This window comes from Osmerus mordax, chromosome 9, assembly GCF_038355195.1.
Source record: "Osmerus mordax isolate fOsmMor3 chromosome 9, fOsmMor3.pri, whole genome shotgun sequence".
Classification (NCBI taxonomy): domain Eukaryota; kingdom Metazoa; phylum Chordata; class Actinopteri; order Osmeriformes; family Osmeridae; genus Osmerus; species Osmerus mordax.
The window spans coordinates 10400284-10424780 of record NC_090058.1 but is presented as its reverse complement, the minus strand read 5'-3'; the positions used below and the strand labels follow the sequence as shown (position 1 = coordinate 10424780).

Sequence of the window (24497 nt, the reverse complement as noted above, 5' to 3'; positions counted from 1 at the left end):
GAGAGAAAGAAAGAGAGACTGAGAGAGAGAGAGAGAGAGAGAGAGACTGATCAGGGACAGAGAGGGAGAGAGAACAGTGATTGAAGATGACAGCCAGGGAGGTTTAACGGGCAGGCGCACAGACGCACACGTAAACCTGCACCCGGGATCTGTTTGTTTGACTTTGCTAGTGGTGTACACACATATCCCCGGGTAAGGGCAACAGTCCTGCCATGCCAGGCAAACAGAGAGGCCAGGCACCCCCCCCACTGCCCCCCCATCTCTGCCTGTTCCCTTTGAGAACATAAACTCTGGAACAGATCGTGTTTATTTGCCTTCTCCCTCTCCTTCCCTTGAAGGAGTGCATGGAAGTGACTCATAGACATGGGAGAGGGGGGAGGGGAGGGAAGAGAGTGAGTGAGGAGGGAAGCTGGTCCTGAACCACCCGAGTGGTGACCCATTCCCAAGTCCCACGCTCGCTCACCCCTCCAGCCCTCAATCTCCACCCTCCCTCACCCTAACTCCTTAAAACTGCTTAAAGCGAAGATCTCGCCTTTAAATAGAAGCCGGCCGCTTAATTCGAGTTTCACAGGAACTTCTCAGAGGTTTCCTGGACACAAGACGTGGCCCGGCTGCACAGAGAGCTTAGTGCCTCTGTCAGTCCTGTAGTGGATTATCCCACATTAGAGCTACAGCTCTAGAGAGAACCGTCTGAACCATAACTCGTTTACACTCGGGTCACCTCTTAAATAACGATCGTTTTACTGGGTGCGTGACACGAAATCCCATGTCCTCCTCATCTCTCCTTCCTAACACCTGTTCCTAATGAGGTCCAATAAAATCCGACCTGCCCCCGCCGAACCTGTAAACACTCCCAGCCAGCACACAGCAGAACGGCCTTGGATGACACGCGCAGCTGTGTAGCTGTGTACAAACAACCGAGAGACTAAACAACAAGATGAGAGACAGCACAATTCCACAAATACAAATTCAAAATGAGGGAAACAAAGTAATCCAACCACAAGGACCAAACACAGGAAAGAGAGTTTGGAGGACTGACATATGCACTCGTTACTGTCTTCTTCTGACCCGGACTACTTCTAACTCTGGCTGTCTGTTCATTCAGTGGCAGGCTATTAACACCAGACTAATTACCTGCATGGTCTGACGTGGAGTTGTGACAAGGATGCTAGCGCTTTCTCAGAATTCTCCCTGCCGTTCCTCCCTGCTCTAACACATCCACCCCGAATCTAATCTAGCCACTGAAGACGTTCCCCAAACCCATCAAGCCTGGACCGGGTGCTTTGATTCTGGCTCTTAATTAGAGGTTGAGAGTTAATCAGAACGTGAGATACTATCTTTTCCTCTGGGCCTGACAACCCTAAAGGTCAGATGTCATCCCCTAGGCCCCCTCAGGGAGGGGTGGTTACCCCCTTCTCCCACCCCCCGGAGGGTCCACCACACCCCGGCTCTCAGCCTCAACCGATACCCCGCTGTCCGCTGTCACAGGGGAGCGAGGGAGGGATGAGATGTCGGAGGGAGGGAAAGGAGAGAGTGGAGGGAGAGCTGGCTGAAGTATGGAGGGAACAAGAGAATGAGCAAGGCCCTTGTTCTCCACCCTGGGGAGCGCCGGTCTTAATTAGTGTGAGAATATCTAATCTGGACATCGTCTCATTTTATCCCCGCCGCCAAGGTAATAAGGAAGAAAAGAGGGGGGGAAAAATTCATTAAAATTCAGTCCCATTCAAATATCCTCTTTAATTAGTCATGCCTTTTAACACGTTTTAATGAGCGGCTTCACATTACAGCGGGTTGTCGCTTTTTTAATATGTTCATTAGCTTCCCGGCCTTAAATAATATATGATTACATGATTTGATATTTACAGGGAGGGAGGTGGGGCTGTGCAAGGAATGACTGATATCATGTGAAATCATCTACTGTAGATGACAATTACCATTGTATCAGACGCACAAAGTGAAAGCCCTTCACATGCACTCATTAGGTAAACTGAATTGATGATCAGCCTAAATAACTCATATATATATATATCTATGATCTATTTTTGTGGCAATTGCCTCATTTGCCTCCTGGTCACATTGTTCTCTCAATGGGAGCTCACTCCTAATTGTCGTACCTGCCGGAACAATAAAGGTTAAACAAAGCGTTTGAAAATGGCAGGTGGACTGAGGTCCATAGTGGACCTGGAAGGGGCCTCTGGATGGTAACTGGAAGGCTTCGGTCTCCGGTCTCTCATCGGCATGTTCTCCACATCAGTCTCCACTCAAACTGTTTTATAACCTGACCTAAACGCAATTACCCCATCTCATTATGCCACATTAAAACCAAATAAGCCCACCAGAAGCTGCTATTATTCTGCCATCAGACACAGGTTACCCACACCCCAGTCACACAGAGACAGGTGTCCTCAGAGCTGTAAAGGAAAGGCTTCCCTTTATAAAAGGCACTTTTTATCCTGTGTTATCCTATAAAACTGCAATTAAATTCAGTGAACTTTAAGAGCAGGGAGAGGAGTAATGAGGTAGCCGACAGAAAGGGCCTTGTCGCTATTAAGCTTCGCATTAGCGAGAGGAACAGTTTTACAGATGAGGTAAGAGAAACATGTCTACTTGCTGAAGGGGAGTGAGTGAAACCTTGCTTGTGATATAGCTAGTCGCTAGGTCTGCTTCGATCTAAAATACCAAATTATAAAGAAAAAACCTCCTTATATTTCAGTTCAAATAGTCAAGTCTGGTTCCATGTCCGTGGTTTAAACCTATGGTCATGGAGTAGACCAGTCACATGCAGTTATTCCCACTGCAAAATTATTTACATTTCATCCCCCCTGAAGCCTTAGGACCAATCCTAACAGGCTGATGAATGTAAATCTGCAGTGAGCTCCAATCCCTGGTCTGCTCGCAGCTCTGGGACACGCTGAGGCTAATGCTAAATGAGAAGCAGGCTGGGAGATGCTAGATACCGTGCTAGTGTGGCAGCCACCCCCTGCATGTCTGGAGATCTGGAGCATCGACTGACAGCCTGTCTTTAATCCCCTGCCTTCAGAGAGAAAATTGGATTCATGATGTGTAACATTTTTTTCCCCAGCTTTCTTTAAATGCATGAAATAAGCATCTCCTGGCTTGGAGGTGAGCCGAATCTACCATTGAACAACGTTCTCAAAAGACCTTAGTGAAAACAATAGCTGTTCGGTATCACCTCATCTTGGCAAAAGAGAGAGGTAAAAGAGAGAGAAAGAGAGAGAGAGGGATACGGAGAAAGGAAAAGGTGAAGGGGAGGGGAAGGAGGAAGCACCAAACAAAAGATGAGAAGATTAAGGTTCGGTGTGAAATTTGTCAGCCTCTTATCTGGATCTCAACGTCTCAGGGCTGAATAGTAACCCAGGTGAACATGGCGATTTATGCATCACAGATGGAATCTTTCAAATCTGGCAAATTAAAAAGAAAACTGTGGCCAATTATGACCTTATCAAATGTGTCTCGAGGCAAGCCTTTATCCATCTAGGAGCGTCTGCAGCATCGACACTTGTATTGGAAAAAAAGAGCTTCTGGTGATGCAATGTTTTCAATTAAAAGAAGACTCAAAACATTCTTACAGCAGTGCTGAGAGAGAGCGAGAGCGAGAGAGACGTAGACAGAGAGACACGTAGAGAGGAAGATAGGTCCAGAGGTAAGTGGAGAGGTCGTGACCTGGGTCAAGTTGTGCCACCTGAGGCTGATGGGTTACTGCTGCTACCTGTTTCTTTAACAGTGTCCATCACCTGGGCTCAGTCCCAGCACAATAGCAACATTAGGAGCACATTAGGAGCACATTACATGCCTGTGCTTAGGGCTCAGTGGCCCAAATGGTGAAAAGACCAGAGAAGATTGTTCCTGTATAAACAAATAACTGTGTCTTGCTAATCATAGATGCAAAACCACCTAAAGTTCACACAACCTGACCCAAAACGGCAATCTCATCTTGTTACGTGAGATTAAAAACTGGCTGTAGACAATAATGTTTTGTTGACCAAAACACATGACAGAAAGAAAAGGGTGCAGTCTTGAGAACAGAGAGGATCTGTCTTCCTTACTTTGCCAGCCAGGAAGGACTGGCTGGTGAGGAGCTTGTGAGGCTATAGGGTTACAACAGGGAGACACGGATCTCACACACGCCAATTACTGCTAAATCTGCACACCAATTAACTGCCACAGAGGAGGGTGAACCTGCGACCCTGTACACACCTACACTAATCAATCAATTAACTCATTACATGAACGTGTTATCAGATTGGCGCTCGGAATTGCCAATTACCACCACTAGATATGGTGAGGGTTCAGCTTTATGATAAAAAATAATGCAGAAGCTCTTCCAATAAAAGAGTGTAATGGTGTTCATTTGTACGAGTCTGCTGCTGCTAATAGCTTAAGAAGTTAACACGTCTTCCCCTTCATGAAATGAATAAGTCCCTTTGAGGACAAAAAAAATCTGTCCTGTTTCTTTCTCGTCTTTTCTCCCCAGTGGTGGATTAGGCTATGGAGATGATCTCCTCTGGAGCTTTCCATCTCAGGATCATCCTGCACTTGGACAGCTGTCTTTTTACAATGGGGATTTGTCATCTTGAAAAAGAATCGTTAATAGTTCACCGCTAATTTTCTCCTGTCTCTCTGAGCAGATAATTCCAGAACATTACACTCTTTACGTCTTCTCGATCTACCTCCCACATTTTTACAACTCGCTGAAAACCACACATCTACGACGGGGCCAAACGCACCAGGATATCAGGGGGTGTTTTCTGCTGTCATTTCAGATGCTGCCTTGACCTTTGCCCTGGGAGAGCTGTTTCATCTTCCCCTGAGGTCTGTACAGGTAAATCCGGACAAACACACACACACACACACCACAACTCCACCCCCACTCCTACCCCCCAAGGTATGCCTCTCTCTGTCACCCAATCTCCCCCAAACAGCACAATTCGCTGCTCAGACCTGCTCTCTTCTAAGCTGCAATTATACGAGTGGTGCACCGAGTGCCGACGGCGTCTTGCGGCCTATTCAATTCTCTCCTTTCTAATTACTACCGCCTTAGGACAGGTGAGGAGTAAGGCCCGATAAGATCTTCCCTTTCTACCTGTAGCCAAAACACACACTCTCACACACTAACACACTAACACACGCGCACGCACACATGCACGCAGGCGCGCATGCACACACACACACTATAAAACAGAGATTAGATCCAAACTCTGACACCTGAGGTATTTTTGCCGTTTTTTTCCCAAATGCAATCTTTCGAACAACTGAGAGAATGTGCTTGGAGCGGAGTATGTTAAGAGGGAAGGAGGGGTCGTAGGGTCGGGCAGAGGAAGGCGCCCGGCCGGTGACTAATGTCTCTGAGCTGAGCCGAGGTGTTCCTGTGTTCCCTGCTGGGGTCATCCACAGACAGCAGTGCAGCTGAGGAGACAGCAGTGACAGGAACGTTCCTGGGCCAGACACAAAAGAGGCTTTGTGTCGGCCCACCGAATGATGATTGCGGTTTAAAAAGCCCTGCATTAGCATAATTACCTCCTGTGTCTGTCTGTCTGTCGTCTCTCTCTCTCTTCAGGTTCACCGCGTTCCAACGACGTGGGAGAAAGGACAGAGCGATCGAGGATATCAAAGGGGAAAAGTAACCCAAGACAAATCCACAAGTCAAGAAGCACGGTATTACAGCTTTTCGAGATAAAGAGCCTTTACTCTGATAAAAGAACAAAATAAGAACGCATTTCGGAGTTCTTCTGTTAGATCTTATTTGCATAACACAATAAGGGCCCGGAAAAGGGATTCTTAGCATTATCTCTTAAACAAAGGCCAAACCAAACTTTTGAAGTCACTCATTCATCCAACTGTCAGTCTTCAATCACCCAAAAAGTCGAAAATGAGACATGGGCTCTAGTAATGTCGTCTATCAGGTCACTGGGCTCATTCCTGGAATGTGTATTTAAATGCTGCTGAGAGACGAGAGCAGAAATGCCAGTGTCACAACATTCAGCTCTCCGGGTCATCTGTCTCGCTTGGACCCCTTTCAATTGAGTCGTACCCAGGGCGACAACACGCACTTAAGAGCAGGTAAACACTGTCTCCGCCCGTGATCTATGGCCACACAGAGAAGAGGAGCCACAAGAACCATTTGCGGCGTCATTGTCATTCATCACCGGCACCGTCAAAGGGAATCGGGGCCCGTCCGCTGCCAAACAGACACAGGTAGAGCGAACTTCACACTGTGAACTGGGGAGAAAGAATGGGAGGCGAAGAAAGAAGGGGGGAGAAAAGAAACCTCCTCTCCTCTGATTCTGTCACCCGATCCCTCTGTCCTCAGGCCCCAACAACAGCCAGGTAAGATGAACCAGGTGACATGTTAACCTCCTGCCGTGGTGCCGGGCCCGTTTAAAAGCTTAAGAGGAGATGTTCTAGATTGGTCTATGCTTCGGGGACCGTCTGAGGCATGTGGCATCCCAGAATGCAATGCGTGTCGGGCACACAATGGGGGGGGGGGGGGCAGGTTTATTGACAAGAATCATCAACGGGCTGTGTGCAATCACCTGTGAGCCCACCTCCACCGCCCCCACACACACACACACACCTCCTTCCCTACCCCTGCCATCCCTCACCCTTATCTTTTCATTTGGTTGTTCCGCTCCAGTGCTTTCGGCTAAACGCCGCTGCTGAACCACAGACTGATGGTTTGAACTCCACTCTCTTTCTCTCCCTCTCTCTCTGGTTATGCCACAATGAGAGGGGCGGTTAGATGGAGGACAATGGGCAGGACTGCTCGCCCGCCGCCCCGGTTGGGGAAAAACAGAGAGAGAGAGTCCAAAAAAAAGAGAGAGACAAACCCACCTAAAGCGGCCACTTTGATGAGGAGGGCGTGGAGGTCAGCTGATATCATGTCGGAGAGCAGTGTCTCCTGGTCGCGGCGCCAAAGGAAGGCCAGGGGCTGCAGGCCCAGACGCACGCACCTGGGGGAGCAGGTGAGGAGCGAGGAGGGGGGGGGGGGGGGGGTCGGAGGGGGGGGGGGGGGGTCGGAGGGGGGGGGGGGGGGGATACAGGAAGAAAGAAACCAACAACAAAAAAGGACGCGTGAGACCGACTTCAATCCTTTCCTCGGATCACAACACGGCTTCAAAGTCGGGCGGCCCGGGCTACTTTCACTTCTCGGTGGCTGGCTGCCACGGCAACGAGGCTAGCATGGCACACGTTCACCTGACGGCTGCCAGCGCCCCGGGCGTTTGTCAGGGACAAGAAGGGGGGGGGGGGGGGGAATTAAAAAGGGGTAATTATCGTAAGACGGCACCGCCTTGTGTTGTGTTTGTCCGTCACACACGGCTGCACACACACCCACCCACCGCTCAGTATGTGTGCAGGTAACTGGAGACGAAACTCTTGGGTTTACATGCCTGATGCTCAGAGAATGCCTGGGGTGTGTGTGTATCTGTGTGTGTGTGACTGTGTGGGTGTGTGTGTGTGTGTGTGTGTGGGGGGGGGGGGGTTGGGAAGGAGACAAAGGAAGATTGACAGCTGGATTTGTTCTTAAGCAGAGAGCTCTGTGGTTGTACCAGGAACACCAGACTAGAGAGGCTGCTTCTGGAATGTGTCAGACCACAGTGACAGTCTGAAGAGTTCGAGGAGAGATGGAGAGAGAGAGAGACAGACAGACAGACAGACAGACAGAGAAACAGACAGCAAGAGAAAGTTAGAGACAGACAGCAAGAGAAAGTTAGAGACAGACAGATAAAGAAAGAAAGAGAGAGACAGAGAGAGAGAGAGAGAGAGAGAGAGAGAGAGAGAGAGAGAGAGAGACAGAAAAAGAGTTAGAGATGAAGACAGGTAGAGTTTGATAGAGAGTAAATAATGTAAAAAAATAAAATAATGTGTTCATTTACCATATGCTTTTATTTATGCTTTTTTTGAACTTGCAGTCAAATGCTTAAACCACTGTGCTATACCTTATACACTAGGATGAGTCTAACATCACAAAATATGTCGCACCTACTGTGGAATGGCACCATTCACTAAAGACATACAGTTAGGTCCATAAGTATTTGGACATTGACACAATTTTCATAATTTTGGCTCTGTATACCACCACAATGGATTTGAAATGAAACAATCAAGATGTGCTTTAAGTGCAGACTTTCAGATTTATTTCAGGGTATTTACATCCAAATCAGGTGAACGGTGTAGGAATTACAACACATTTTATATGTGCTCCCCCCTTTTTAACCCTTGTGTTATCTTCAGGTCATTCTGACCCATCAGTCATTGTGACCCACCGTCGTTTTACCGCATACAAAAACAAAGTGAAGCATTTTATTTTAACCGTTGGCCTGTCTCAGACCCCCCACATTGCAAAGGTTAAAAGAAAATTATTTTTATTTGTTTCTGTATTGGGTAAAATTGGGCAAACACAACGATGGTTCGTTATGAACCTTTGGGTCATGTGACCCGAAGGCAACACAAGGGTTAAGGGACCAAAAATAATTGGACAAACTAACATAATCATAAATCTAATTGTCACTTTTAATACTTGGTTGCAAATCCTTTGCAGTCAATGACAGCCTGAAGTCTGGAACCCATGATGCTCTGCCAGGCCTCTACTGCAACTGTCTTCAGTTCCTGCTTGTTCTTGGGGCATTTTCCCTTCAGTTTTTTCTTTAGCAAGTGAAATGCATGCTCAATTGGATTTAGGTCAGGTGATTGACTTGGCCATTGCAGAACATTCCACTTCTTTGCCTAAAAAAACTCTTTGGTTGCTTTCGCAGTATGCTTCGGGTCATTGTCCATCTGCACTGTGAAGCGCCGTCCTATGAGTTCTGAAGCATTTGGCTGAATCTGAGCAGATAATATTGCCCGAAACACTTCAGAATTCATCCTACTGCTTTTGTCAGCAGTCCCATCATCGATAAATACAAGGGAACCAGTTCCATTGGCAGCCATACATGCCCACGCCATAACACTACCTCCACCATGCTTCACTGATGAGGTGGTATGCTTTGGATCATGAGCAGTTCCTTCCCTTCTCCATACTCTTCTCTTCCCATCATTCTGGTACAAGTTGATCTTGGTCTCATCTGTCCATAGGATGTTGTTCCAGAACTGTACAGGCTCCTTTAGATGTTTTTTGGCAAACTCTAATCTGGTCTTCCTGTTTTTGAGACTCACCAATGGTTTACATCTTGTGGTGAACCCTCTGTATTTACTCTGGTGAAGTCTTCTCTTAATTGTTGACTTTGACACAGATACGCCTACCTCCTGGAGTGTTCTTGATCTGGCCAACTGTTGTGAAGGGGTTTTTCTTCACCAGGGAAAGAATTCTTCTGTCATCCACCACAGTTGTTTTCTGTGGTCTTCCGGGTCTTTTGGTGTTGCTGAGCTCACCAGTGCGTTCTTTCTTTTTAAGAATGTACCAAACAGTTGATTTGGCCACACCTAATGTTTTTGCTATCTCTCTGATAGGTTTGTTTTGATTTTTCAGCCTAACGATGGCTAGCTTCACTGATGGTGACAGCTCTTTGGACTTCATATTGAGAGTTGATAGCAACAGATTCCAAACACAAATACCATACTTGAAATGAACTCTAGACCTTTTATCTGCTCCTTGTCAATGAAATAACGAACTCTCTTTATGAGGGAATAACATACACCTGGCCATGGAACAGCTGAGCAGCCAATTGTCCAATTACTTTTGGTCCCTTAAAAAGGGGGGGGGGCACATATAAAATGTATTGTAATTCCTACACCGTTCACCTGATTTGGATGTAAATATCCTGAAATTAAAGCTGAAAGTCTGCACTTAAAGCACATCTTTATTGTTTCATTTCAAATCCATTGTGGTGGTATACAGAGCCAAAATGATGAAAATTGTGTCAATGTCCAAATACTTATGGACCTAACTGTATCTAACCCACAACTGGCAAAATTGGCCTACATGTCTGACCCCGTCAAGGTCGTGTTCCCCAGGTAGGACATAGCTTTAACATGAAAACAGAGCTAATGTAAACAGGAGGGAGTAAACAAATCTCAATGTACAGTACAATCCCTATTTCGTATTACAATGTACTTCCTTCTGAGGGCCACAATGTGCGTCAATGCGGAACGAGGCGTGGTGTGTGTGTGTGTGGCTGACTTACACATTTTCCACTCGGACCCTCTGATAGTCCGACAGAATGGCTCCCACAGACACGGCCTCCGCGCCCTCCTTTTCCTGGCGGACGAGAGAAGAGAGGACAGGGTGAGGAGGAGAAGAGACCCTCCTCCAGGAAACTCGGTGGTAGGCCGCGTTTCCCTTCCCATGACATACGCGTGTGGTAACAAGAGCACGCACGCATGTACGCACACAGACACACACAGTGGTAGGGATGTTTACGCTACGGTGCTGTCCAGGTCTTCCTGGTCCAGCCCACATCCCCCTCGAGGCATCATCGGGACCCCGCCGACCACCGAAAGAATACATTCAATAAAAATGCGTACAACTCCAGAACCTGTCTGTCACTGTCTGTCTGGACTGGTATCTGTGTGTGTGTGTGTGTGGTGTAACAAAACCAATACTGATCAGATCACATTAATATTACAGGGAACAATCCCCCCCCCCCCTCATGCCCCATCCAGAGCGAAACTGGGATACACAGCTGGACACACACACACACACACACACAGCTCCATTAGAACATTACATGGGTGGTAATTTGAATGACAGGCCAGTGCTGAGGCAGAGGAGAGATGCACAAGTTAGCCAGTAAATTACCTTGTAGCCATTATAAATTTCCCAGGCTACTGGTCCTTAAGATAACCCCCATTCCCTTCCCCCTTCTCCGATTCCCCCCGTGGTCCTGCCTGCAATTTCTCTCTGCCTGATAAACATGCTGATTAAAGAGAACGGCGTGTAAAACCTTTGATACTCTCCTAAATGAAATCCATGCCCAGCCTCAGGCCGTGACGCTTCCCGCACCACACAGCGCTCCAAGCAGACATGCCAGCTAATCAGATAAAGAATATATACAGTCTCGGTATGTGTGTGTGTGTGTATGTGTGTGTGTGTGTGTAAAAGGACAAGAGAGACACGCAGCAGGCCGGAGGCAGAGTATGGGAACAGGGAGAGAGAAAGAGAAAAGGAGAGACGAAGAGACGATGTGAGCGCACACGTGCACGTATATTCACATTCACACACATATACTGTCGCTGGTTGTAAAAAACAGTTTGATGAGGTAAAACACTTTATTTTGAATGGATTTCAGTGTGTTAACTGGGAAGAATTACTTTGCTGTATTGGTATGGACATAACTTCAGTTGACTGTGATGCTGTGTGACAGTAATGAGGCCAGACTGATCAGAGCTCTCCACAGAGCACGGAAGGGCTGGAGGCACAGTCAGGCAAGGCTAGGTAGGGCTGGGTGGGGGGTTGGGGGTGCACCACTATGATACTGCCATAACCTTTCTCTGAAAATTCTGTCAGTTTCTGTGGAGCAAATCAGAAATGAGCCAGAGAAAGAGAGAGTGACAGAGAGAGCGAGAGGCAAAGAGAGAGAGACAGAGAAAAGGAGAATATTAAAGAAAAAGAATGAGAGAGGAGGAACATGAAAGAAGTTCAATGTTTAAATGGCATATGAGCATGAACAAACCCCCTGAGTCGCTCAGCTCCAAACGCAGCAGGCCCTGACAGATCAACAACAACAACCACAGATAATTCATCCTCTCTACTTTCTTTCTCCTTCAACCTCACTCCATGTCTCTATCTTCTCTCTCCTACTCCATGTCTCTATCTTCTCTCTCCTACTCCATGTCTCTATCTTCTCTCTCCTACTCCATGTCTCTATCTTCTCTCTCCTACTCCATGTCTTTATCTTCTCTCTCCTACTCCATGTCTCTATCTTCTCTCTCCTACTCCATGTCTCTATCTTCTCTCCTACTCCATGTCTCTATCTTCTCTCTCCTACTCCATGTCTCTATCTTCTCTCTCCTACTCCATGTCTCTATCTTCTCTCTCCTACTCCATGTCTCTATCTTCTCTCTCCTACTCCAGTGTCCACCTTCTCTCTCCTTCTCCTACCTCTCTCACGGTCCATTGGGGAGTTGGAGGCAGAGTAACTATACTCTGCTTGGCAGTCAGAGGGTTGAATCAGCCAGGACCAATGCATTGGTAGCTCCTCTGCCCTGGTCTCTCTCTCGGAGTCTCACCACAGTCTCAAACTCTTTCCCAGACAATAAGAAGCCGCCGGTCTTCCAGTCCTCCTCAGAACTGCGTTCTCACATCCCTCTCAGCACTAAAAGCCAAACTCTGGCTCCCAGACCATCAGGCAAACAGCATCACTGTGAAGCTTTTCTTGAACGTTGTTATTTTTGGGTGCCTCTTTTGTTTTTGATGCCGTTAAAGCCGAACCGGGAGACGAGGCTGGAACGAGAGCGTGCTAGCTCTGCTCGGGGCCGAACAAAACCACTTGGATTTCCCAAATTCTAGACATATTTTGTCCTCTGCAGTGGAAAAGACGGGAGGGATCCCCACGGGAGGGGAAACGGGTGGGAATGGATGAATCTGGAAGAAACAAACCCGTAAGAGCGTTCTGTGTATCTTAACAGCGCTATAAAAACACAGACTTTGATTTGGTTCTGCTTGAAATATTTATCCAAATGTTTTATCGTTGGATAATATCGGCGAGGCAGTTTGTGAAGTGCTATGTCGGATAAAACACTTTATGAGTGATATCTGGCCAAACAGTGTTTTGATAGAGTTTCAGCAGGGGCCATGGGGAGAGGTGCTTCGATAATGATCATATAAATCACAGCAGAGGTCACTGGGACTTCCTGAATCCCACAATGCACCTCTCCCTCCATCCATGACCGTCGTCCGGGGTTAACGTGGAGATCCTAGACAAGCCTAACACCTCCCCACCCCCTGGCGATGTTCCAAGGTCAGCTCGCTGATTGTAACCCGTGATGATCCCAGTTCACATTAGGAGTTGCCAGACTGATCCAGGATCTGGGCCCTCAGGTTAACTATTCCTCCCTGAGCTCGACTTCTGGCACATGGAAGGACCCCAAGGAGCCCCCATCATAGGTAGACTAAACAAAAGGGGTCCATTAACGAGGATCTGAAGCCCCCCACCCCTCCGCAGGCTCTCTGGCCCCAGAGTCATGTCCATCAGGGCACTTAGCCCCATGCAGTCATTAACTTCTGTTACTAATTGTCAAATTCATTAAGGCAGCCCTCCCCTTGCCTTCTGTGCTGTGAACGGATGGAAGGCCTGGGATGAATGATGAAGATGTTGCAGCTGGCCAGGTTAAGGATGGCAGACATGTTCCAAGACCACAAAGGGGCCATTAGGCTCTCTTTCAAGTTAGCAAGTATGTGTGTGTGTGTGTGTGACTCTGTAATTATACATCTTGGTTTAGGACCCTCTGAGGTCATTGTGCCCGGATCATGGACACTGACAGATGCGGCTTTTTCGCGGATTGATGATAACGACATTGAAACATCCTGAGGACTTTGTTTATCGATGCAGGTGAAAACGAGTGGAAGAGGCTCATATCGACACATGCGCCGTTCTGTTTACGTGCTCCTGTACCTACTAACCCCCGCACACACACACACACCGTGTAGATAGTCTAGCATGAACAGTCAATGCAGAAGGGCTGGAAATTAATTTAAGTGCCTCGAATGACGGTTTCCTGAAGGGCATCGGGAGACCAAAACACACACGAACGCACACACACACTCTACTGCATCATTGTGTCCTCACTGTCATACCAGCACTATACACCCCCCCCCCCCTCACACACACACACCTCCCCTGATCCCCTCCCGCCTCATGTATCCATGGGAGAACCAGTGGACAGGACATGGCTCTAATGGACCCTCCATTACTTTGGCACGCAGTAATGTAATAGGATTGTCCTGTTCTGCTACATGGGGGCCGGGGGAGGGGGGGGTCGGAATCACACAGAGAAGGAAGGGGGGGGGGGGTCTAGGGGCCAACATACAGGGGTTTCATATAATTGGGAACCAGTCTAGGGGCGTGTTAGGGGCGTGTTAGGGGCGTGTTAGGAGGCATGTTCAGACACCTTGAACATCTTCTCGTGACAGGTGCCCTTCAGAGAGGGGAGGAGGAGGAGGAAGCTGGCTCGCGGCTTTTCGATGTGCTGTCAATTTGTTTATTTACCGGTATGTTCGCCCGGTTCCCAATCCCAAATCTCACACAGACAGAGCTGCTTCGACCGTTAATAGTTCCTCTACGGTCACGCAGTACACCGTACCAGACACTTCTTCATTTAACCACTTCCAGCTGCTTGTACGCCTACATACACAGTTTCACGGCAACTTTAACAAATACGCCGCAACAACTTGGCGCGCACGCTCCGTTGAGTCGTTTTCGTGAAACAAACTCCCTTCTAAAAACCTCCGTCGAGTGCTTTCAAAGCCCTTGCCCCCTGTGGGAGTGAGGCGTTCGGCGTGACGCAGCTGCTGAAAGACGCTCTCTCCTTCCTTTGTGCCGCGGCCGGGCAGGCGGGACGGCGGGACTCACCACACGTCACGCCTTCACGGGAGAGAGGGAGAGAGAGAGAGAGAGAGAGAGAGAGAGAGAGAGAGAGAGAGAGAGAGAGAGAGAGAGAGAGAGAGAGAGAGAGAGAGGGAGGGATGGAGGGAGAGAGAGAGAGAGGAGCAGGAACGACAAACAGAGGAACCGTCCGGGACTGCTCCCTGGGCCGCTGCAGGACATGGTGACTCAGAAAGGGAGGGATGGAGAGTGAGAGAGAAATCTGGGCCTCGTCCGCGGGGGCCTGCTTGCAGGTGCGGACGGGCCGGGTCGTGGAGGATGTGACACGGTCCATTGTCTCATCGCTGTGGTGAGTGACGCCTGGCTATCACTGGCACCCACAGGCCCAGTCAGGAGGAAGACAGGGACAGAGCGAGGGAGGGGGACGGAGAGGGAGAGCGGCAGAGGAAGAGACGGAGGGAGGCAGGGAGCGGAAGAGAGGTTGAAAGAGAGGGAGAAGAGAGAAAGAGCGAGGGAGGGAAGGACAGAGACAAACAGAGAGAGAGAGAGAGACAGAGAGAGAGAGAGAGAGAGGGGGGGGGGATGTAGAGGAAGACAGATGAAGGGAGAGGGAGAAAGAGAGAAACTGTCAACACTTCCTCATGGAGTACCGTGGTGTTTGGACTGGAGACAGAGAAGAGCTGTTTTAGGGGTGTTTCAGCTTGTTTCTGTTCAGTCGTCTAGCCTGAAGTGCGCGCACACACACACACACAGTCTGCGGACTGTGATTCATTTACAATGACAGAGCTGTTTTCACCAATAGAGCCTGTGCATAAATATGCCAGGGCTCACAGCTGGAACACGTAGAAATTCATCAGGGTTAAAAAGTAGAGAGATTAACGTTTCCTGGGTTTCCTCAACGATATATGGGGCCGGGTAAATAGAGGCTTATGCAGACGTCAGCTGGGTGGGGGTGGAGTGGTGAAGGGGAGGATGGAGGGGGGGAAGGATGGAGGAGGGGAGGTAGGGAGGGAGGGCCCAGGCTTCAGCCGGGCCAGGGAGGCCGTCCTCAGCCAACGGGCCCAGACACCTCCCTGCTGGGGAGGAAGTACTGTGGCAGGGAGTCTGGAGAGACTCTTTCTCCATGGATCTGTTGAATTAAGACGACACTTTCATCCACCGCAGCGTAAAGGGGGGGGGGCATTTGAACCTGATATTATGCCCTCATGTTCAATCAAAATTGTCTGAATCAAGAAATATTGGAACTCGACGTGAGTGGTTTTACCCACAGCCTCTTACAAGCCAGACAATTAATTAGGCTGGTTGGGTATTCCCACAACCTCTGGAGAGAGTCTGTTCAGGTCACAGGCGTATGGGGAGGACATAGCCCTACTTAAAAACAAACAGCAGAGTTTTTCCATAGTGCGCTGAGTAAAACCTTAATCCCTGCTCTGTCACTGTGGCATTCCCAGCTGGCTGGAGTGTTTGGAGAGTTGCTCAGACAGGAAAGAATCTCAGGGCACCACAGAATAACACACAACAGGAGCGGAGTTGTCACTTTTCGCAGAATTCGATGGGAAACAGGGTCTCTCTCTTTCTCTGTCCATCTCTCTTTCACGCTCTCGGTCTCTCTCTCTCTCAAGCCAAGAACACTTTCAGATGGCTTCCTGGTGAGATCGTCCAGTCAGGAGCGAGATAGAGAGATAGAAATACAGATAGAGAGAGCAAAACAGAGAGCCAAAGATACAGAGCCAGAGACACAGAGAGTGAGAGAAAAACAGGGGGAGGGGGGCATGGCGCTGGTTTTACACTCTCTCTCTCTCTCCACTCCAGACACCAGACAGTGTTTTTCTTCGACCGGTTATGGCTTTAGCTGCAGGAGGTGATGGGGCCCGCCACAAATATTTCTCTCTGGGAATGCTTTGCAAAACAAACATAAAAGTTTTTTGGGGGGATGGGGGTGAGTTGAGTGAGAGCAATCTCTTAGCCAAAGTGTCAGACACAGGACAGACAGTCGACTATAAAAAGGTGAACGACTTTTTCACTGAGCAGAGCTCTCTGAGCTCTAAGCAGTTGTTCAGTGCTTTCACGACAGACCCAACTCTCTCCTCTCACTTCCTGCAAGGTGGCTGAGAGCAACAAAGTAGGCCTGCGACTATTCTTGGACAGATTCACTTTAAAACATGAAAGGTGATAATTAGACAAGAGCTTGGGAAGATACCATCCGCCAGTTACATTTCTGACTTCCCCTCGTGGTCTGAAAGAAAACATTAGCTAGAGCTAGCTAACTCAGCCCGATGAGATGCAAATGACTCAGACACAACACAGACACACGCACACAAACATTCACAGACACAAGCACCCATATATTCATACAATACAGTATGGGCTTGTTTCACAAATGCACACGCACACACACACACACCCCACACATTCTCTCTATGGGAATAATGTTTCAGCAGGCAGTGTTAGTGGCTCATGCCCTTGGCAAGCTCAGATAAGGCTATCTGTTTCCATCATCACTAAACAAGATTGAGCAAAGTACATTAAGCAGAAAAATACAAACAAATTACAAAGGCTTCAGGCTAGGGCTCTTTATCTCGTGTTTGTGGGGACTGTTCGGGTCTGTCGGTCGAAGCAAGGGAGGGAGGGAGGGAAGGAGGGAGAGGGAAATGGGCCTGTGTCTAATAGATCCTGTCCCGCCACTTCCACACAGCCAGAGAACAATACTGGCGGCCATTATCTCAGCCGTAATGCTATCCTTCCTCGTGTGCAAAACAAGCCGCAATCTCGCCCCACTGCCTCTGTGTCCACCGACACAAATATGACCTGTCCCGAGGAAAGGACAACAATGGCTATCACACACACACACACACGCAAACAAACTGAGGGCCGGGTTTACTGAAGGAAGCTACGCTAGCTCCTTTATCAGGAAGCTGCTACACGACCTAACGATTCGCTGGTTATGGAGTTCTCTTCCATAATATTTCCTGAAAACATTTCCGAGGCGCATCGTCTAGTTTGTTGCTGTAGCAACGCAAGAAAACAACAAGGGAGCGAAACATCTTAAGCTACAGCAAACAGGTACATCAGGCTCCCATTAGCCAGCTTATTGATCTAAATCGGCTAGCCTAAACCCCTTGTTGTGACCTCTCCGGTCATGATTTATGTATAAGCAGCTTTTAAAAAAAGAAATCCATGTCCTTTCGAGGCACAATGCGCACGAGTGTCTAGGGCCGAAACATGCCGGTAACCAGAGAAGGAAGGGGGGTGTTAAATACCCTCCCCCCCCATCGGCCCCAGCCCTCTCTGGCATCACACCGCTGTGGATAGACGGTTCTGTAACACCTCAGACCCACAGTGCACTCCTCCCACCTGCCCTGCTCCCATCCCTCACTCCCTCCCTCTGTTCGTCTCCTTCTCTCTCTTCTCCCTCTCCAGTCTTCTACCCTCACAGCGGGGGCACCAGCAGCCAGGCACCTGCTGCCGCCGCACCACCTCTCAGAAGGCACCGGGATAAAAGTGGGCTGTGAGAACACAACAGCGGCCTGATAGCAGCACAGAGAGAGAGAGAGAGAGAGAGAGAGAGAGAGAGAGACAAGAGAGGAGGGGCAATGTTTATACTTGTGGACAACTCCCTCTCCAATCTCGGTGGGGCCCTGCTGATATCGATAATGGCTGGGTAGGAGAGGGGTGAGGTGAGGTGGGGTGGGGGGCTGGGGGGGTGTGCATGTGTGTTTAAGAGAGGTATTATCTGACAAAAAAATAAGAAAATAAATTTACACGCAGCAATGGAAGGGGAATGTCTGAACATCTACAAAGGCCCCGAAAGGACTCCTGCTCACTCCTCGCAGGTATTTTTCTGTGAAAAACAACAATAAATGGGAGAAAGAAGAATAGTTTGGAGCTTAGCCTATGCCGCCCTGAGATATCAAGTTCTAGAACTTCAAACCGAGGCCTTTCCTGAAAAGTACAAAATGTTACACAAAGGAGATCGAAAATAACATCCACATCTTCTGAGATAGAATGTGAACAATGAGCCAAGTGTCAAGTTGTTACTAATTGGGTCTCTCATAAGAATATATGATATAATCTCTTATCATTTTTATTAAATGGAGCAGGTCTGTTTGGGCAGATCAGGTCAAAGGATGCAGGGTGGTTATACAGTCTTTAATAGTGTGTTTAATCGAGTCAATGATTAAAGTAATATTTCCCACTACACATGTACAGTACATTAATGCTGTCCTAAGTAGGATAGAACTGTCATCTGATCTAATCTGTTGCTCTTCTGGAACATTCTGACAGGGCATTCTGATGATAAAAGATGGGGGAAAGCTTGAAGTACAAGAGGATGCTTCCAGCCCAGAGTGTGGACAGCCCACAGACAGACCTGTTATCATGTAACTCAGGCCCTCTGTGACCTGACCTTCAAAAGAGAGGACACACACACACGCAGCTATATGCACACGCACTTACACAAACGCGCACACACACACACGCACACACACACACACACACAGGGTCACGGGGCATAAAGGGCCAGTGTGTCAGGTCAGAGCCGGAGAACGAGGGATGAAGGACTTGAGGGATGTGAGATGACTAATCTAAACCTCAGTATGGGCCTGCAGGGAGCCTGGTCTAACCGCCAGGGGTGACTGACACTGTGGATCTCAATCACAGCACACACACACACACACACGGCAGCAGCAGACTGAACATGTAGAGCTACACACACCAGGAGTGAAAGAGAACAGGACGAGGAGGACCGGTTCAATCTGACACGAAGAGACAAACCTCCAACTGAAATAGATATAGAGGGAGGGAGAGCTCATCCTCGCCCCGTTGTGAAAACAGTTATTTCTCCCCCTCAAAGAGCGGGTTCAGAGATCAGGGCGGCGTGGTGGGACAGGCTGGGCCTGGAGTGGCTCGCCTCCCTCTCAGGTTACTCACATCAAAGACTGGGAGCCAAACCCAGCCAGCCAAGAGAGGAGAGACAGGGATGGGGGGGGTGGGGGGGCGGCATTGTCACTCAACGATTATCACCACCACTGGGGTTTGAAGGGGGGGGGGGTTGGCTATGGAGGGAGGAACCGTCAAATTTGGGAATTTTCAGTTCTCAGTTGACAATAGGACCGAAAACGATCCCGTCTTTTGATTCTGAATAGAACTGAACCTTCTTTGAGACAGCGGGGGTAAGGGATGGCCAGGTCTGGTCAGGCAGTGCCTGTGAGCAGCCCATAGGTGGCACTGTTGGCTCACGTTTACGAGCTGACTCCAGTGAGAAGGCAGGGAGAATATCCACACCAACTCATCAAGAGTTGGGAGAAGAAAAAGTCTTTCATCTACGTGTCATCTGCCAAATGTAATTTTATAACTTCTAATTAATTCAAACTGCTAGGGTGAATCTTTCAAAATATCACACTTCCCAAACAGAACACATTTTTGATGCTAAAACTGTTCTTTTCCTGTGTGAATGACTTAACAACTAATTATCTGAAGAAGGCTTTTTTCCCCTCCTCTTCTGTCCAACACCATCAAATCAAGCAGCAAACCTGGGGTGGAGAAAACTTGAGACTTGAATAAACTGGTTCTTCAGGAGAAACAAGCGATAAAAAGCCCTACCATACAGAACTGATGGCCGGCACTGTACATTTCAAGTGAATGTGAAACACTGACAATACAGTCAAAAGTAAACTTATTTCCAACAAGCACCTACAGCACTTTGATTAATCTCAGCAAAATGTCACATATAACAAACAAAAACATCACACCACAGCGATTAATAAGGAAACTCACAAAAAGCATAAAGCAAGGAGTGGAGGGTGTTGATTTTGACTACAAAAGAATTACAAAACAATACAAGAAGACTTTTGGTGTTTTCTACGTTTGGCCCTGTGGATTGGTAAAAGGAGGTGGGGGAGGAATCATTGTTTACTGAGCAGGCCTGTTCCCTCTGCTGCGGCAGTGTGAGAGGTAAACACATCGAGGACTGGCTGTCTGCTGGCCCTGGGGAGGCCCCCTGGGAGACCCCCTACACTAACCTGTGGCCCTGCTGAGGTCAGGGGTCACCCCAGAAGTGCCCTGGAAATGGGAAATTAGCTGAACCTAGCAATCACAGAGCTGGAGCTGGCTATAGAGAGAGGAGTGTGCCTCTGTGTATATGTTTGTGAGTGTGTAAGTGTGTGAAAAAGGGCGAGAGAGAGGGAGAGGGGGGGAGAGAGAGAGAGAGAGAGAGAGAGAGAGAGAGAGAGAGAGAGAGAGAGAGGGAGAGAGAGAGAGAGAGAGAGAGAGAGAGAGAAATGGAGGGACAGAACTGGACACCAGAAAGGAATATTGAGACGAAAAACGAAAAAGAGAGATAGCAAAATGCCCTGAGGCAGGTTCACTGGCCCTTCACTCTCATGCAGTGTGTGTGTGTATGTGTGTTTGTGGAAATAGAAAGGCCAAGTCCGGCCCAGCACTGGATGAACATATCTCCATGCAGACCTACAGGGAAAGCACTTTCCTCTTCCTGTTTACACCGTCAGGCCATCTCTGTCCCAACACAACCTCCTACACCCCCCCCCACCCCCTCCTAGCCTTCTATTTAATTCTGATGCTGCTAGCCTTTGGAGTGTAACTGGGGAGGATAGGTGCTAGGCTGGATCGCTCCACCAGCACTCATTCACCTGTATGCTCTGACAGTGGGAGAGAGGGCTCCTCCTGAAGTGTTTGTCCAGGTAGCACTGCCCTGGCTCGAGGCGGTGGAACGGGTGCTACCAGGTGGGTGTTAAACACACATGCAACCATGACTAACGCCCGCCAGACTCGCTTCGGGCACCACCACTGGCCTCATCCATTATTCGGTGCCAAATTAATATTTTCTCACCACCCTGGAAATGTAGGTTTTTTTGTGGTGTGTTTTTTGGGTGAAATATCGATGACATTTTGGAGTCAGATCTTTGTCACCCGGGGCCGAAGACCTTGAAAATGTCCTGCTTGCCTGTGGAGAGGACACCGGAACAGTTCTTCCAGAGAAATTAGAAAGTTTTCTAAGACGATGATACAAGAACACAACAAGTCCAACCATCAAAGAAGACCCAGCAGCATCAATAACCTGGCCTATAAGACACACCTCAGGCTGGGTTCAAGTGCTCAGTGAAGTTAGCACAAAACCAGCATCAGCATACAAGCCATACAGAGACAGACAGAGGCTCAGAACTCAGGCAGCAATGCCAACACATAATCGTCATGTTTTCATTCAGCGGACGCTTTTTTCCATACATTAAAATGGGGATTCAAACGTGCAACCGATGGACATGCGGTCAAAGGCTCGAACCACAGAGCGAAACCTACCCCCCCCCCCCCCCCGTATCCCACCGTAACCACAGCGAGCCTGTATAGAGCAGACAGGCACCTTGACCGTGAGCAGCAGCTGATAGAGGTCCTCCACCTCGTCCCCCTCTGTCTCCCTGTAGTCCCTGCCCGTGTTCAGGCTGGCCCCCTGGATGGTGCGTCTGTACAGGGGCAGCTCCATGGCCTCCGCGTACAGGTCTATGGCCTGGTGACCAACCGTCTGGTACATGTAGCTGTCCAGCTCATCTGCAAAACATGGGCAGGGGCCAAATACAAATCCCGTCAAATAGAATCAGAACAGGTTATAGTTTTGTGGAATAGGGAAGAATAAAATAGTAAATAATGGAACAGAAATAGAAACCGAAACGTGTCACTTCCTGTCCTGTCTGTGGACTATAAATCTTAGGGTGGGTGGGTGGGGGGGCACAGTGATTCTGCAGCTGAAGAACAGTCTGCCCCCCCATGGGGTATCTTGCAGCTGCTGAGTCTATATAGGGCAGACTAGATTGATAATGTAGTGTGCAGGGAGGCAATGTGGGTCCAGGCTCACCTGTGTTGGCTGGGCGCAGGTTGGCCAGAGCTACGATCCTGTGTCCTGCATCAACACACTGCATCATGTTGTAGCAGCTGTCTTTGCCCCCACTGTAACACCATAGGACATGGCCCATTGAGGCTAATGTTATCACGACACAGGACCAGGCTACACAGACATGCGGATAGTCTTCCATTAGGCTACTGCTTTTAGTGTGTCACTGTATGGGGAGTGAACTACTGGACTATGTGTATATTTTTCTCTTCAGTACTGGACTATAGTAGAAAACACAAGGTCTTATTCTCCATCATTTCATGAGGTACTACAGTCTCTCACTGCTCTAGAAATCTTGGCAGCACACAGCAAGATAACAAAATATTGACATGTATTCAACAGAACGTATTCGGCAAGTAAACCGTTAGAATACAGTTTCAAAATACAAACACATATATAAAAACCTAGGTGGAAGAATGAACACTGCTTGTGCAGTGTCTCTGTGCTGTTAGCTACCTTGCTACTCAGAGCAATGAATGAGAATGAATGCATTTAGCTAGCTACCTTATCAACGCGACCACTTTCATTTTACAAAAGCACTTCCGCGGTTTATACAGAAACAGGAGTGAGATACTGTGAAATAATGTTATTCCGATAGTATTGCTGAATGTCTAGTTAGCATAGCAACCAGTAACAACAACACCAGCATGTACACAACAACACGTGAAATGTACTTCCTGGTTGGAGAGGACCCTTTAAAACGAGGTAACCTACACAGTGCCTGATAATAATAAAAAAAACGCACTGAAAGGGAAGGGTTCTGTGGGAAGTAGCTTTTTGAGCTTTTCATACATCGAGGAACTCCAAATGGTACTTTTGTATTGTAATTGTACAAAAAGTAGAGTTACAGAAATATATAATGGAGGAACAAGCTTTCATCAGGAACGTTTCGGATGGTATCAGTGGCAGTTTGTTGTGTTGTTGTGATGTTCCTGAACTTTTATGTTTTGTCCCTGCCTATGTCAATAAGATGTAAAAGTCCAATTCCACTCTTGGATTAATAAAGACTCTACTATATTTTACGGTTTCTACTGTAGAGAGTGTAATCGTGATCTATTTGCGTCTATTGTTAAGATTTAATATTTAGAAGTTTAATGCTAAATAATTAACAGTCTGCTTTTATTGAATGTGATTTGTGGAGGAGATATGTGGAGTAAACATCCTGACGCCTGTCGTTGTGCATCTAAGACATTTGACTGCTTTTAGTGCGTTCATAATCAATTGATTATCAGCCTAACAATTATCAATGTTTCATTTGACTGAGAGCACTAATTCAAATTCAAATGGTAGTCTAGAAAAAAAGCTTTTCTTTTATTCTATCAAATGAGTGGTAGCAGTAGAGACAGACCACTAGTCCATGTTATGCTAGGCCTATTCACACAGGTTGTGTTTTTTCCCTGTGAGGGAGCACCACAGCTCAGAGGAAAGCCTTTGAAGCTCTTTCTGCTGTCTGTTGTTGTGCCAGAGCAGAATAATTGCACAGCCTTTGTGTGCCTCCCTCACCTTCTGCCCCTAAGCAGGCCAAAGGCAAGCGGATTTGTCTGAATGTACACAATTGAGATAGACGTCTCCTCAATCCACTGCTTTTTGGTGTTTTCCTCTCCCTTGTTTTGTTTTAGTTTGGGCCTTTTGAAACGTGGCAAAACTTCACACCCAAGGATGAGCATGGTTCACCTTTAAAAGAGTTCCATCCCAACCCTGAGAGAGTGGAGCCCGACGCAGAGATCAAGAGGACAGTGGAATCTACTGCACTACTGCTACCTGCCTGCCTGCCTGCCTGCCTGCACAGTCATCTACTGTACTGTGATCTACAGCAATATACTCTAGTTGCCAGTGTAATATGGTGTGTGCTATACATTCATTTAGAACGTATATCGGTTTCAGTTGACTACAGTGTCCACTATAGAGATCCATGTAAAGCTGTTGTGAATATTGATGTGTGTCACTTTGTTCCTGACTATGTTCAACATCAGCCTCACAATATGCCAGTGTTGAAAAGATTAGCACATACCTGATAAAGCTAAATACATTTGGGTTTTTACTATTGCAATCCATCCTCATCCACTTCCCAGTCTTTCTGATATCCCTGTGTCTCG

At 47.9% G+C, this 24497-nt stretch overlaps 1 protein-coding gene across 1 annotated transcript in view; it reads right to left on the bottom strand.

Moving 5' to 3' along the window:
- dph6 (diphthamine biosynthesis 6) overlaps positions 1–23046 on the bottom strand; it is a 51627-nt gene extending 28581 nt beyond the window's left edge. Inside the window, exons 1-6 of the mRNA XM_067243315.1 lie at positions 22906–23046; positions 22366–22457; positions 21877–22061; positions 10143–10216; positions 6853–6971; positions 6053–6105 (exon numbers count right to left, since the gene is read on the bottom strand). Coding sequence (XP_067099416.1) covers positions 6053–6105; positions 6853–6971; positions 10143–10216; positions 21877–22061; positions 22366–22457; positions 22906–22928 — 546 coding nt within the window. The 5' untranslated portion in view covers positions 22929–23046. The remainder of the gene's footprint in view (positions 1–6052; positions 6106–6852; positions 6972–10142; positions 10217–21876; positions 22062–22365; positions 22458–22905) is intronic.
- Between the last annotated feature and the right edge of the window lie 1451 nt (positions 23047–24497).